The following is a 16,852-nucleotide window of genomic DNA, read 5'->3' on the forward strand; positions in this document are numbered from 1 at the left end:
CCAAATTGAACAGTTTAATTAGGTTTAAATCTCATAGATGTCAATATCATCTTGTTTATATATAATTATTTCTAAATTGTTAATTGACCTTCTGATTTTATTTTTAATTTGAAACAATGATAATAGTGAAATCATAATTATTTATATATATATATATAGCCTCATTGAAAATATTTTATTATCATTTTTATTCGATCATTATTATTTTTATATCTTATATAATCTCATAAATCAATAATATATTCTTATAATAATGATTTGATATGACATAATTAACAACCTAAATCAATGAAAAGAAAATATAACTATCAATTTTTATTTAAATAAACAATGTATTTGATTTCTCACTCAGTAACCAAAGAAAACAAAGTAAAAATACCCTTTTGGGGTGCTACAAATTAATAGAATAATTGTTTATATTGAATGTATAGATAATTGTTATATAGAAAATTTTTATTCAAATCGGGTCGCGTCGAACTAAATCGATCGTAAAGTACGTGTCGTATACTTGTTATGTAATTGATAATTTTTTTTTAAATTATACATTAATTGTACTGTGAGTATATTGTACTTGCCGTATGATGAGTTGGAATTATTTCCCTTGCTATATATAACCCAATCTGTGGGTGAAGGTCAATATGTTATTGGGAGGCCAAAAGTATGGCAAGTAAAGGTTTTGATGGTGAGAGGAAGTTGCATGTAGTAATGTTTCCGTGGCTTGCTTTTGGGCATATCATTCCGTTCTTTGAACTCTCCAAATTCATAGCTCAAAAGGGCCATAAAATCACCTTCATTTCCACCCCAAGAAACATTGACCGCCTCCCGAAACTTCCTCCCGATTTGGTTTCTTCCATAGATTTGGTGAAAATTCCATTGCCAAAGCTTGAAGAGCTGCCCGAAAATGCTGAGGCCACCATGGATGTCCGGCCCGAGGACGTCGAGCATCTCAAGAAAGCGTATGATGGGATGGAGGATGGTGTCGCACGGTTCTTGGAAAACTCTGATGCTGATATTATCATATATGATTTTGCTCCATACTGGTTGGCACCAATCGCAACCAGGCTCGGAATTTCACGCTTCTTTTTCTGCATATTCAACGCTTGGTTCCTGGCTTTCCTTGGAACTACAGATGCGTTGATTAATGGACTAGAAGGTCGGAGCAGACAGGAGGACTTCTTGGCTCCGCCGGAGTGGGTAACTTTTGATACTAAGGTCGCTTATAGACTCTATGAGGCCAAGTGGGCTCTGGGCGCAGCTGGAACGAACGCTTCGGGGTTTTCCGATACGTATCGGGCAGGAAAGGCGATTGCGGGATGTAATGCCATGATTATCAGACACTGCAATGAGTTCGAGCCCAAATGGCTGAAACTGCTGGAAGAGCTTCACCAGAAAGAGGTGATCCCTCTTGGACTAATGCCTCCACAGGTGCAAGACAACACCAGTACAAATGAAGCATGGGTTTCTATCAAGAATTGGCTTTGCACCCACCCCAAAGAGTCTGTGGTGTATGTTGCACTTGGAAGTGAAGTGGTTTTGAGTAGAGACCAAATAAGTGAATTGGCCCATGGGTTAGAACTCTCCGGGGTGCCTTTTCTCTGGGCACTCAGAAAGCCCGCCGGGTCGGCCACGATCGAGCTTCCGGAAGGGTTTGAAGAGAGAACCAAGGGTCGAGGCATTGTGTGGAAGAATTGGGCACCTCAGCTGAAGATTCTCGGCCATGATGGGGTGGGTGCCTTCTTGACGCACTGCGGCTGGAGTTCTATAGTAGAGGGGCTGATGTTCGGCCGCCCGCTTGTGATGCTGCCCTTTCAGATAGATCAAGGGTTGAATGCTAGAGTTCTGGGTGATAAGCAGGTGGGCATGGAAGTCCCCAGAAACGAGCAAGATGGCACATACACAAGAAACGCTGTGGCGGAGTCTGTCAGAACGGTGATGGTCGACGGCGTGGGCCAGAAACTTAGAGACACAGCTAAAGCAACAAGCGCAATGTTCGGAGACAAAGAACTACACGACCGGTATCTACACAACTTCGTTGAGCATCTGGAGAATCTTCAACACAAACCATGAACCATAATTCAGCTGAATACATTCTTTGTTCCTGATATTATGGATCATCATGTCAATAGTTTCGGGGTGAATGGACGTAGTGGATGCGGATGCATCATCTCGCTTTCCCTATTTCTGTAATAAATGAAATTCATAATTATGTTTAACAGTCTAACCTATACTCTCCCTACCCAAATTATTATTATATTTTGAATAATTACACGTCCCACTAATTAATACGAACGTCAACACCATTTATATAAATTTTATATTATTTTAGAAATAATAATATTATTATATAAACTATTTTTATTTTTTTTATTGTCAGTGATAGTTTATATAATTATAAAAAAAAATATATGAGCTGTTTTTTTTAAATATAATTAGCTGTAAATAAAATCAAGAAAAATTCTGACGAAATTGCTTTGTTCTTTTTTCTTTTTTCGTAAATACTGTACCCTCATATTCAACTTGGTCCTAACTATAAAAGGAAATGAAAGGGCTGCAAATTAAAGAGTTGAAAAAGACGTTGTGAAATTTCCTTGTCGAATCTGTAGATGTAGCGAAAAGTGGAACTGGAAGGTTCTCTGGTCTTTTAATTGGTTGTTGCGACATAATTGCAAAACGTGATCGTTAGATTGCCTCTCCCACATCGAGATGTACGCCCACCATAAGGATGTGGCTCATCAAGGAGCTCAAATTTACAAATTATTCTATCCATACGATTATTGCATGCATTAATAATTATTTATAATGTAACAAAAATCAAGTTTTTTATCAATCAACGGTGGGACTTTCGGACAGTAAAGGTTTATTTATGAACATATATAGTAAAATCTCTATTAATTAATAATCTTGAAACTATAAAATTTTATTAATTTAGAGAGATATTGATATATCGATAAATTAATATTTTATTAATAAAAGAGTGACTTTCTAAATTTAACAAATTTGGTATGTACTGAAAATAAATGAATTCATATATGTTTCATTGATTATATTAATGCATTAACCAATTCTTTGTAACTAATTAAATATATTCATGTATGATATCAATTCATTGTATACAATTAATTATTATATTCATGGACGCATGTATCAATTCATTGGAATTACTTAAATATACATGTTTACATTAATTTATTGCACTTAAATAACTATTATAGCCAATTAAATATATTCATGCATGATGAATGAAACATATACTATATAAATCTCAATATGAAAATAAAACAATTCATAACACCCAACTATGTCTTCTCATCTAAAAGGCATCGCAAAATCATCCATGAATGATCAAATGCGTAAAGCATTACAAACTTCATATTTTAGCAAATTACCATAATATTTATAAATGTAATATTTATAAATTATTAATTTAGAGTTTTAATGGAACTTAATATTTATAAAGAAATTTTCCAAAAACTTATTATCTTATTATCTTATCGAATTTGATGATTTTTTACAAAGGCCCAAGTCCGGACCGAAAGATTTAATTATTTTAGAGAGTTTATTAATTTATAGAGGTTTTACTGTATGTTGGTTCAATAATGTTTATTTATAATTATGCGTTAATTAGTGTTGTATGCTCTCTTCAATTATTATGTGGAAAATAACCACTTTTAATACATTTGGTAAGTGGTTAGTGTATCTTGTATCATTTATTAAGTTGCTACTATAGTGCAATTTTAGTGGATGATTGACAAAATTTGTCAAGCCGATTGAACTGACTTGCAGTGAATTGTTATATGGAAGTCCGTGTGGCCTGGTTGGTATAACTTGAACTTTTCGGCTCCGATAATATGGGGTTTAGTCCTCAGACTTGAGAATTCACATAATCTCATATATGGGACAATTGTATTTAGGCTCTGATAAAAGATGACCATGTTTTGATGTAGTTATTATTTTGTTCTCGAGCAGTCAGAACATGTATGAAGATTGGTGAACTCCAAGAGAAGATTCGTCACATATCATGAGATGATATCGATTTTCTGTGCATTCTTATGTGTGACGTGCATCTGGATGTCTATGGCCACAATGGGTGATCAAATAGAAAAATATTTTTCTATATTGATTAAGTGGAGAAACACAATTAGAATATTAAGCATAAATATTTAGTTAAGGATATGAACCAATGACCAGTTTCATTCCCTGGACTAAGATTGGAAGATGACAGATAGAAGAACCGTACTCATATGGCAGTCAGTAGCCTTAAGGTTCACACAATTTCACTTACTCTTTGGTGACATGGACCGTTGTTAGACGACCATCCATGGTGATAGGTGCTCCTGGTTTAAGTGTTAATCGAAATCGATTAATTAAATATAACTTAGAGTGCCTTTGGTTAGAGGAAAAGTGGGAGTATCAGAAAAGTGGAAGTAAAAATGAATGTGTAAGAGATAATTTGGTGTTTAGTTAGGGGAAAGAGATGGAAGTGAAGTAAAACTCGATGTATGTTAAATCCCTCTGGAGTTCAATTTTGTTTTGTTCAAAATTGAAAGAAAAAGTGAAAGTATAAAGCCAAAAAGACAAAAGAGTGGAGTTTTATTTTTATTTACTCCATCACCCATATATATCTATATATATAATTACTCTCCAGTTCTTTTCTCCTTCCCTCTGATAATACCGTGCATTATTGCCATATAAAAGATAACAAAATCACTGAATCAACAATCAGGTAAACAATCTTGTTAGTAATTTTACTTATTTAAACTAAACAGTTTAGAATAAATGAATAATACTCATTTTGATGAATATTTTTATTAATAAAAAAATATTCTTATTCTTATTTGATAAATATTTTTATTCATAAAATTTTTAAATCTTTTATATATAAAATTATATTAGTATAACATTCATTTATTTATTTTCTAATACAAAGTGAAGAGAATGGTTATTCAGCAAAATTACAAAATTAGTCTTTTCTTCTCCTGTTTTTCTCGTACCAAATAAGGAAAATTATTTGAAATTTAGACCCCTTCCAATCATACCGAGCAACTTAAAAATAAATATTATCTTTTCCCTCTCCTTTCCAATTTTTTTTCTCTCACCTGAATCAAACGAATCAAAAGTCTCTCCACCTCACATCCTCATGCGCCCACTTTCTGACCGATGGATCGATGGAATCACCTCGGCATGCCAGAAGCCCATGGACAAGTTGTGGACAAGCTGTAGACATGCACGTTAAAGGAGGACACTAATCCAAACACACATCACCCGACATTTCTGAACCGTACGTTTTTGGTTGTGCATCGGATGTCTGCTCTCGGCTTGTGGTTTTCAAATTGGTTTTTAGAATTGAAGTACATGCAAAAACAATTAACTTTTTTATTTTTATTTCAGTAGATAATTTAACTTGCTAATATTTGAATATTATTATGCAATAATGTAAGTAGGAGTGCAAGCTGGAGAAATGAGATTGTGTTAGAATACAGGGGCTAAAGTGAAATTTACCCTTTTCTTTTTTACCTTGTCATGAAGTTCATATTCGTTTTATTTCGATCCCTTGGTTGGCTTTTCAACAAAAACTTTTGGAAATCTAATTTTTTAATTGATCATTTTACCCTCAATAAATCGGAATTCAGTAATTTTTTTCGTCGAAAAATTGTTCGCGGAATTGGAGTGAAACAAAATATGAACTTTTACGATCATAAGGTTCGGAGATGAAAATGAGGAATTGAAGTAATTTTAAATATAAATATAAAATTTATGACATTTATTCAAATAAGTGGGTCAAATGCAACTTACCCCCTGTCATATGTTATATGAGCAAATACCTCCCTATAAAAAAAAAAAAACTTAGTAAATTAACTCCCTGTGTTTCAAGAAATGAAGTAAATTATCCCCTCCCCTATCAAAAAAACATAGGGTGTAATTTATTATTATATTTTTCACAAAAATTTTTATTAATTTTTCATACGACAAGGGATAAATTGCATTTTTCCCTATTATAAATTTTCAGAAATAGACATTTTAGCCTTAATCTTCCGTCATTTTCGTTGTCATTATGTCACAGAATCAACAAAGAGTCCAGATATCAGTTCACATGCCAATAAAAAGCCAATTTCATAAATGCAACTTGATGAAAATCCTTCCTACTAATTTTAATTAAAAAAAAGCATGCATCTAAATGGTCACGGATCGTATATTCCCTCACTTTGACTTTATATTGAAAAGAAAAAAAAAAAGCACTAACAATTCTATTTTTTTTATATAACTGTTTAAAGATTTACATAATTTGCTTTGTGTTAAATGTATTGAACTTTTTAGAAAAATTATTGTCATGACAATTTTAAAATATTATATCTCAAATTATATATGTACAATTTTCAACTGCTAATTTGGCTAGTTTTTCATTTTATTTTCATTTTCCGTCATTTAATTAAATAAATACAATAATTTAAAATTATGTATTTGCATCAATTATGCGCCTATCACTAATTATTATTAGATTTAATTATATTTACCATTTCAGAATTTTTTTTTTGATGGAAAATTTCATAGAAAAGTGAGTATATGCATGGCTCATGCTATTTTTTAAGAGGAAAAGTGTCAACTTTAGGGGAAAAAGAATTTGATAAATTTGCATCATTATGTTGATGAGACTTTGGGTTTTGTTGGAAGAGGATGAATTTATCTAAAAAGTTCTAAAAATTGATGTTTTAACTAAATCTAGGATTTACAAAGTAACTTGTGCAAAAATTTCAAAATGAAAAACCTAGGTGATGCTAAGAAAATTTTAGGAATATCTATTAGTAGAATAGAATAATTCAACAATTTTCTTAAATCAAGAATTTTATGTCAAATCTGTGTTAGAAAAATTTTCAATGTCAAACTCTAGACCCACTTTTGTTCCCTTAGCTGCACATTTTCAGTTAAGTAAAAAACAAAGTCTTGAGTTTGAAACTGATAAAATGAAAATGGAAAAAATTCCCTATTCTAATGCAATTGGCACCGTTATGTTCTTGATGGTTAGTACTAGGCCTGACATTGCTTATACTTTAAGTTGTTTGAATAAGTACATTGTCTAATGTTGGTTTACCTCATTGGGATGTTTTTAAGTGGCTACTTAGATACTTGAATGGGTCTATGAATTATGACATAAGTTTTTCAAAATGTAATGATGGTTTTAAATTGATTGGATATGTGGACTCTAATTATGCTAATGACAGATATAGTAGAAAATCAACAACTTCATAGTATTCACCTTATGTGGTTCATGCATAAGTTGGAATCTCAACTCCAGCATAATGTTGCATTATCTACTACTGAGACGGAGTATATTGCCACTACAAAAGCCTTTAAAGAAGCAATTTGGTTAAAAGATTTAGTAGAAGAAATAAGTTTCCTAAAAGAAAAAAGTAACAGTATTTTCTGACAGTCAATTTGAAATTCAATTTTGTAAAAACCCTATTTTTCATGATAGAACAAAGCATATTGATGTTAGATATCATTTTATAAGGGATATAGTTGGAAAAAAAATAATCAACTTAGAAAAGATAAAAATCAAGTTAAACCCTGCAGATAAGGGAACCAAATGTTTACCTTTTGAAAAATTCAAAACTTGTCTTCAAATTCTAAATTTAGGATGAATTCTTTTAGCCCATATATGTACTTGTATCTCTCTTTGTTTTGCAAGTACCTTCCAAGAGACTATTGGCTATGATGATAGCCGGATCCGGCTTTAGGCCTGATTCCCTTTATGTGTCTTGATTCAAGGTGGAGAATGTTAAAATTATGGCCCATAACCTTTAAGGTAGGCCCAAGTCCTCCAGGCCCTCTCAATTGGATGGTTTTTTATTTCCACATGCAGCTCGGCCCACTAAGCATTTTTCAACCCTACCCGACCAGTAACTTAATATTTAACTATGCCTACCCTAATCGTAATTCATTTGGCCGCTTTCTCTCGTCTTCTTCTACTTCTCTGTTGCGCCGACTCCTTGGCTTCTCTTCCTTCTTCCTCTTGTTTCCCTCATTTTGTTTCCAATGGCTTTGGAAACCTCTTCTACCGCCTTCATCTCCTTCTTCCTCTTATATAGAAAAATGAGACATAACTCACCTACGAGAAAAACCTAAAAGCCTGCTAAGATCTCTATGATTTTTTATCTTTGTGGCTGAATTTGGTTCTTTATGAATAATACCTTGGTGGTCTCTTGGTTGGAATTTTGAGAAACCATGACTAGGTTGCCGGCCTTTGGTGACCGTGTGCTTGCCTCCTCGGATTTTGGCTTCCTGAGCTATTTATTGCTATATCTTATTTTTTGTTCTTATAATTTTTGCCACTTTATTATTGATTAATTTGCAAATCGATTTGTATATTATAAGAATTGTAAAATTCACGATTTCTGTAATAATTGATTAAGACAAGTTTTTGAGCTGTTTCTTATGGGATTACGCCCAACATTTATAATTTAGAACGTATTCATTAAATCTCAATTTAACCATTAAAATAAAGATCTTCTATCCCTCTTTAAAATGCTAGAAAATCAAAACCGGATTTGGTGAAGAGAGTGGGAGTTACAGACACGTTTCACTTTCACATCACCCACTCATTCACTATCTTTCTTTTCAACTCTTTTCATATTCTGTCTCTTTATTCTTGGATTGAATTTTTTATTTATAAACTAGTAAATTATGGCACACTTTTATACATGTAACTTTCATAAATACTATTTAAAATAAATTATTTACAATTTTGTGACATACCTAATTTGTAAATTTAAAATAAATTATTTACAATTTTGTGACATACCTAATTTGTAAATTTATAATATTATTTAAAATAATATTTATAAAATTTTTATTGTTTAATAGTATATATAAAATAATAAGCTAGTATTAAATTTACAAAAAAATAATGACACAAAAGATGCTTGAAAACTAAAGAAAAAAACTATAAAAAAAATAATGCAGTAGTTAGAAGTTAGATGAATAAATAAAGAAATCAAATTAAATATCTAAAAAAAAAAAAAAAATAGGGGTAAAATGCAATTTACCCTTGTGTTAATGGAAAAATGCAAAGGAAGGTGAATTACATCATTTTTTAAATTACAAGGAGGTGACTTGCATTTTCGTTAACACAGGGGATAAATTGTATTTTTCCAAAAAATAGAGATGTCGAAAAGATGTTCTTCCTTACTATATAGTTTAGATTTGATTGAATATTCTGTTTTATTTAATATAAACACATTATATATATATATATATATTTTTAAATAAAATACATGGTAGTTATTTTGCATTTGTAGCGTGTGTATATTTAATAAAGTAGAAGATGTAATATGATTCTAAATAAAAAATTCAATCCGAGCAATTCCCACTTTACTTTTTCCTACTTAGGTTTTTCTTCCAACCATCTTTAGTTTTTTTTTTTTTTTTTAACTTTGAATATTTTTAAATACAATTTTATGGTTGTAATTAAATTTTATATAAAAATAAAAATATATTTGGATTAATATTTTTGTGTTAGTTTCTTATGAGGAAAAATACAAGCAACTCCCCATGATATTATGCGCAACTAACCCCTTATGAAAAAAAATACAATTTACCTCCTAATATTTCTTAAAATGCAGCAACTTGTCCCCTGTGTTTTTATAATGAAGTAATTTACCTTCTTAAATATACTATGTTTTTTATTATATGAGAATAATTTATTCATTTGCAATATCGAAAACTATTAAATTCATATGAAAAGACTCGATAGAATAAAAATATATTTGAATTATTATTTTTGTAGAATTTTTTTTTGTTACGAAACAACTTGATAGAAGGAACTACCTGAAATTTAAGTCATATCCAAAAAAACATATATAAAAAAATATAATTGAAATAGTATATAATCGAAAATGAATCCAAACATATCTAAAATGGCAACCTGTGATCACTGAATAGGTAAGCAGAGTAAAACGCAGCAAGCAGCTGTTGCATTTTCAGTACAGTGTTGTATTATACTTTGCGCCAATTTCCTCCACACAGAGAACAGACAAACGAAAATTGTTCTTTATTGGACGCCATTGATTGGTCCATTGTTGTATCTGCCACCGCCCGCCACCTTCATTGCCTTCACGGGAAGAGAAAGAAAGTGGGGGAAAAACAAAACTAAAGACAAGCCCAGCTTGAGTTGAAGCCATTGGTGAAGGCCCATCTCTTCAGAATCAAGAACAATGAGGGCTATTTTCTTGATTTTTCTGATACTTTCGAGTGTTTTCTCACAAACATTTGAGCAGCAGCACCAGCAGCCCATCAAGACTATTGTGGTATTGGTGTTGGAGAACAGATCGTTTGATCACATGCTTGGATGGATGAAGAAATCTGTGAACCCTTCAATCAATGGGGTCACGGGAAAGGAATGCAATTCGGTTTCAGCCAAGGGAGATAGTAAAATTGTTGCAGAAATGATCTGTTTCTCTGATGATGCTGAGTATGTGGATCCAGACCCCGGCCACTCCTTTGAAGATGTGGAGAAACAGGTTTTTGGTTCTTCCTCCTTCCCTTCAATGTCTGGATTTGTGGAGCAAGCGTTAACCATGTCGGAGAATTTATCACAAACTGTTATGAAGGGATTTAGGCCTGAAAATGTGCCGATTTATGCTGCTTTAGTTAGTGAATTCGCGGTGTTTGATAGATGGTTTTCTTCAATTCCAGGGCCGACACAGCCCAATAGGCTGTTTGTGTATTCTGCTACTTCTCATGGATCAACAAGCCATGTGAAGAGGCAGTTGGCCACAGGGTACCCACAGCACACCATATTTGATTCGCTTCACGAAAATGGTTTGGATTTCGGTATCTATTTCCAAAACGTTCCCACCACGTTGTTCTATAGGAATTTGAGGAAGTTGAAGTACATTTTCAAGTTCCATCAGTATGATTTGAAGTTCAAGAAAGATGCTAGGAATGGCAAGTTGCCTAGCTTGACTGTAATCGAGCCGAGGTACTTTGATTTGACGGGATTGCCTGCAAACGATGATCATCCTTCCCATGATGTTGCGAATGGGCAAAAGTTGGTGAAAGAGGTTTATGAGACATTGAGGGCAAGTCCTCAGTGGAATGAGACACTTTTAGTGATTACATATGATGAACATGGTGGATTCTATGATCATGTACAAACACCATATGTTAATGTCCCGAATCCGGATGGGAACACTGGACCAGCACCTTATTTCTTTAAGTTTGATAGGCTCGGTGTTCGTGTGCCCACTATTATGGTATCTCCATGGATCAAGAAAGGAACTGGTGAGCTTGATTTGAGTTTGGTTATATGACGAAATTTTGGTTAATTTGGATGCTTATTATGTGTCTTGGTAAACTGATTCTTAGTCTTGGAATTGTCTGGATTTGGTGATAAAGACGTACTAAACTTGATTGTTTGTCATCTTTATGTGTTCTTAAATCACAGAGAGACTCTGTTACAGAGATTAGAGATGATCTTGTTGTGAATAAAGAAGGTTTATACTAAGGGCTTATCGACTTGCTAGCACCGCAGTCTGTCCCACCATCTTGTATATATGGCTTGATCATGACATATTTGCTCTTTTCCTATGTAGTGATAAGCAGGCCAAAAGGGCCATCGCCAAATTCTGAGTACGAGCACTCCTCCATCCCAGCAACCATAAAGAAGATGTTCAACCTCTCCTCCCACTTCTTGACTCATAGAGATGCTTGGGCTGGAACGTTTGAGCATGTTGTCGGTCAATTAACCTCCCCAAGAACTGATTGTCCTGGTATTCATATATCCTTAACTCATAAAGCACTAAAAGTTTTGGAAATTTGCATTATATAACATCTTAGTTTTGACCATTAGCCCCAATATTTATATATATGCCATTCTCTTTCAAACACTGAACTGTCATAAAACCTTAATCATTTGCAGAGGTTTTACCTGAGGTGGTCCCTTTAAGAAAGACAGGAACTGATGAAAATAGGGGCTTGTCCGAGTTTCAGAACGAGGTGGTGCAATTGGCTGCTGTTCTCAACGGCGATCATTTCTTGAGCAGCTTCCCGGGTGAAACGGGGAAGAAGATGAATGTTAAGGAAGCCCATGAATACGTAAGAGGTGCCGTCTCAAGGTTCATAAGGGCAAGCAAAGAGGCTAGCAAATTGGGAGCGGATCCGTCTGCCATTGTCGACATGCGCTCTTCTCTAACTACCAGGTCCTCCATCCACAACTAAGTTAATTCCCTCAACTGATCTCCAGTTTTGTGAGCCATTCCTTTCATGTCTATATATATATAGTAATTCTTTGGCTGTGTAGTTCTCTAAACTCATATCTTGTATCTAGAAAAGCTTGAGATGTTGGTTTCGTTGCACTCATGATCAAGTGAATTAATATTTTCCATGATCATCTACATGGGAGCTTTGAGTTTTCAGCCTGCTATTGTTTGAATGTCATGTTAATGTAGAAGATCATGGTAAGGTTATCAACTCTTCTTGAGATAATCTTAGGAAATTCTATTGCCGATCGGATTTGATCATATCTAATCAATTATATAGCAAGTGGAGATATGTTTATTTGGTGATTGATGAGATGGAGTCATTAAGTCATTATACTTACACATATGGAATGGGAAAAATGCAATCAACTCCCTTGTGATATTGCAAACGAAAAAATTACTCCCTATACAAAAATGAATAACATTTTACATCCCTGTAATTTTTATAATGCAACAATTTACGCCCCTATATTTTTTAAAATGAAGCAAATGACCTCTTTATCTAAAGAGGTAAATTGTTTAAAGCACCAGATGATAAATTACTAATTTTTTTTTTATCATAAGAGGATAATTTGCTTATTTATAATATCACAGGGGATAAATTGCATTAAGCCACATATGGAATTGATAGGACAAGCCCCATGTTCGTTAATTTCTTGGATATAATCAGTTTATTGATTGTTTTATATAGTTTTGATAATTATATAACAAAGCTGCTTATATTTTCAAAAAAGAATATGAAAAATAAATGGGTTAAATGCAAACTCCACCAATGTATGAGGATCTTTGTACTTTGCTTCTCAATCTTTTTTTTAACACTCGACACCTCAACCGTTGGACCCCAGCAATGTCGCCTCCCCACCGCCCCCTCCTCAAACATCAATTAGGGGTGCAAGTTCGAGCTCGAGTCGAGCCATGTTTCTTGTGTTCGTGAGCTCGCAAGCACACTTATTTTTGTTTTTATTTATAAATATTATTTAAGTACATATTTAATATTATATCAAGTTTATATTTTGAATTCACCATATATTAGAATTATTAGTTAATATATAACTTATTTTAATTTAATATAATAATAAAATATATTATTTTTATTTATATTATTTAAAAGCACGCTTAAGCAATAATTTAGTAAGTTTTGATACTTTTTTTAAAATAAATATTTAAAATTCGCTACAAATTAAAATTATTAGTTAATATCTTATATTTTAGCTTTAGATGATATTAAATATGGTACTTTAGTTTATATTATTTAAAAATCAAGTTGAATCAACATTTTAGTATATTTTATAATTTGTTCATAAATAAATATTTAAATTGGATCATCAACGAGACAGCTAAATATTAAAAATTATGGATCAAATTAAATTGGAAACGTTAATACAAAATTCAAAATAAGGGACTTTGATTAATCAATATGATGTTAATATAGATAATTCTTTGTACATCATTAATTTCTCCTAAATTTGTCTCTACAGTTCATACTGACACGAGTTTGCGATAACAACAATTTATTTTGGAAAAGTTACTCCAGTATCACGGTTAATCGGGCTATAGTTCTTTGTGAACGTAAAGTCGCGTTTGTACCAAAGGAAACAGGAACCCGACTTCCCAAAGTCCGAAAAACAGTTGATGAAAGCAACGGAAAAAAACTAACAAGACTCCTTTTTTCTTCCCTGGTAATCTCGGAACACAATGGCGGGTCCTCTTCTTTATCATCTTTCCCCTGCATTTTCCATTTCTAGACCAACCCTAAAATCAATTACTTGTTACAGTGGTAATTCTGATTATTATAGGTACGATAAGCGGAAATGTTCTTGCAAGAATGATCTTGATACAAATTTAAAACCTGCAATTTGGTCTAAAAACCTAGTCTCCCTAGCAATTGCTGTCGCCCTTATTGCTCCACTGCCGTCTTCCGCAATTCCTTCTCTCAGTTCCAAATCATTTTCACTCAATTCAACAACTACTCCATTCTCGCAGGCCCAGAATTTGCCGAGTGGATTGGAAAATGGGTAATTTTTACGCTTTTTCTCTCTTCTTTAATGGGTTTTTTTGTTGTTGTTGTTGTTTTGGCTCGTTGCTGCTTAGCGGACCTGCAGTTTGAATTCTTTTGCAAATTCTCTTTTTCTATTTTCTCCTTTTTTTTGGGTGAGGCGGGGGGTTGGTTGGTATATTTTGATTGTTGGTGGTTGGAGAAAACTTGGGCTCTTCATTACCTTCTTTCTGTGGTGGGGTGGGATGTTCGGGGGTTGGAGGGGAAATGTCTCGAAAGGGCTTTTAGTAGAATTCATCTGTCTCTAGTTTGTCTTAGAGAATCTTGGTGGAGAGGTTTTAGTAATTTGTTTATGCTCAAGAATGGGACAGTTTAATGTGTGTTTGGAAATTCTTGTTCTTTAATCAGATTATATAGTGTTTGATAGAATTTTTCATTCTGATTCGTTTAAGTATAAATGCAAATGTCAAACCTCATTAAGATGATGGTGGCAGCATAGATATGAGTAGAAAGTGAATTTAGTTGTTTTCTGGATTTTATGTAGTTTTGGTTGAGTGACTGCCCATTGTAATGAATCTTCCCTTTTATCCTGCTAGTTTTATTCATAACTAGCACTAAAATTTTGAACTTGAATTCGCTTGAACATAGAGGTTCAACTTTTCTCAGGCTTTTTCAGTAAAGAATATAAATGAGAATGCACTTCCATTGCAGAAAAATCAGGCCTTGCCCTTCTATAAATCCGGGCTGTATCTCAAGTAATCCCAAGTCATCAAACTTTGCATTTCCATGGAGGATACTAGGCTATTCTTCAAACAGTGCTGCCATTCAGGTCAGTTTCTTGCTTTTAGTGCATTGGATTTTACATAACTAAATTGACTACTACCCATTATCAGCAACTGCAAGATGCACTTCTAAAAACACAGAAGAACGTCAAGATTCAGCTTGTTGAAGATACACCCACTGGTAAGTAACTTGTGACTTCGCATACTCACAGAAGGCAATTAGATGCTCAATTAGGAGAATAATCAAATTGACTTTGTTAGTGGACTTGGGGAAACAGCAACTAAATCACGCGGGATAAGATGATAATTTTGGAACTTTCAGATATAACTCTGCAGATGTCCATTTATAAAGCTAAGCGGGAGAAGATTATCCAAGTGATTAGTCCTATATATGCAACGGTGCGCTTGTTTTGGGGAATGAATGATCTTTCTTTTTGATCCTGAAAGAGTCACCATTACGGAATTTTTGCAAACACTCAAATAATTAAGTGGAAAAGCAGTTTCTTATTACTCTTTATCAATAATGAAAACAATGCAGGCAAATATATGCAAGCTGAGGTGGATGGAGGATTTGGGCGAGATGTTCTGGAATTTCTGGTAAACGGAGATGTTGTTTCATTCAGAGCTATGGCAACCAAAGTTACATACGTATATCCCTTCACAACAGCCTTAGGTGACTCAAAAGGTCAGGAAGAGAGAATGAAGCAGATCCTTAATGAGTTAGGATGGTATGCTCCAAGTTTTGATTCCATGGACTAGAGTTATCATTGTCTGTACACTGATCTGCTGATTTATCTTAGATCCACCTGTTTGTTCTATCACATTGACAGTTCTAAATTCAATATGCAGTTTCTTAACGTACAACTCCGGATACAATGCATTTCGCCATTTGCAATTAGTTATCATGCATTGGTTTCTTTGAACAGCTTTCAATGCTTTCCACTAGGGGTGCAAGACGAGCTCAGCCAGCTCGATTTCGAGCTTGACTTGTTTCTAATATGCTCATGAGCTCACTTTTTTTTATATACTTTTTTATTTTTAAGTATTTTTATACTTTAACTACATGTTCAATATTATATCAAGTTTATATTCCAAACTCACCATATATTAAAATTATTAATTAGTCACTTTATCTCTTACTTTATTTTTAGATAATAATAAAATATGTATTTTTATTTATGCTAGAACGTATCACGTATGTTGCACGTGTAGAAACATATATTTAGAGGTGAATATATCAACTTATTAACTACAGAAGATATTAAGTTTGCACTTTTATTTATATTTCTATCATTGAAATATTAGTATATACAATTATATTTTGAAAAATAATGATAATAATTGCTTAAAAACCATTAAATTCTATTATTTGTAATTTCACTACCAAATTAACTTACTTGATACTATTAAATAAAAAAATTAATCCTCAAAACTGGAATGTTTCATTTTATATTTACCAATTATTATATCCGATGACCTTGTATTGGAATATAAATTAGTTGCGAAAGTAAAATATAATATATAAAAAATCCAAATCAAAATAAATTAATTAGTGAAAGTCCCTTATTTTATAAAAAAAAATCCAATTTAATCAAATCGATCATGTTTTACATTGTAGTTTAATTTCTTTGGTGATTTTCTCTGTCTTTAATTTTATTTATTTCTATTATATTATTTTTGTGTATGATAAATTTTTTCTTTTACTATCCTCACATATATCTTTTATTTTTAAATTGTTGATGTGAGATGATTGTAATTATTTATTCACTATTTTTAATAAAACATTAATCTAATTAGACATTCTTACTATCAGTATTTGT

General features: G+C 32.8%; 2 protein-coding genes and 1 pseudogene across 2 annotated transcripts; all 3 read left to right on the forward strand.

Moving 5' to 3' along the window:
• Positions 1-486: 486 nt before the first annotated feature.
• On the forward strand, positions 487-2,232 carry LOC105158485 (putative UDP-rhamnose:rhamnosyltransferase 1 pseudogene; annotated as a pseudogene).
• Positions 2,233-9,914: 7,682 nt separating this feature from the next.
• LOC105158142 (non-specific phospholipase C6) lies at positions 9,915-12,410 on the forward strand. Its single transcript, XM_011074782.3, has 3 exons — positions 9,915-11,277; positions 11,589-11,765; positions 11,915-12,410. Exons 1-3 carry the CDS (start codon positions 10,209-10,211, stop codon positions 12,211-12,213), a joined length of 1,545 nt encoding a protein of 514 aa, XP_011073084.1. The 5' UTR covers positions 9,915-10,208; the 3' UTR covers positions 12,214-12,410.
• A 1,494-nt stretch (positions 12,411-13,904) lies between these two features.
• LOC105158143 (thylakoid lumenal 17.9 kDa protein, chloroplast) lies at positions 13,905-15,896 on the forward strand. Its single transcript, XM_011074783.3, has 4 exons — positions 13,905-14,269; positions 14,962-15,079; positions 15,144-15,213; positions 15,571-15,896. Exons 1-4 carry the CDS (start codon positions 13,950-13,952, stop codon positions 15,789-15,791), a joined length of 729 nt encoding a protein of 242 aa, XP_011073085.1. The 5' UTR covers positions 13,905-13,949; the 3' UTR covers positions 15,792-15,896.
• The last annotated feature ends 956 nt before the right edge of the window (positions 15,897-16,852 follow it).

The sequence above is a fragment of the Sesamum indicum genome, linkage group LG3 (genome assembly GCF_026168435.1).
Source record: "Sesamum indicum cultivar Baizhima isolate 11 linkage group LG3, ASM2616843v1, whole genome shotgun sequence".
Classification (NCBI taxonomy): domain Eukaryota; kingdom Viridiplantae; phylum Streptophyta; class Magnoliopsida; order Lamiales; family Pedaliaceae; genus Sesamum; species Sesamum indicum.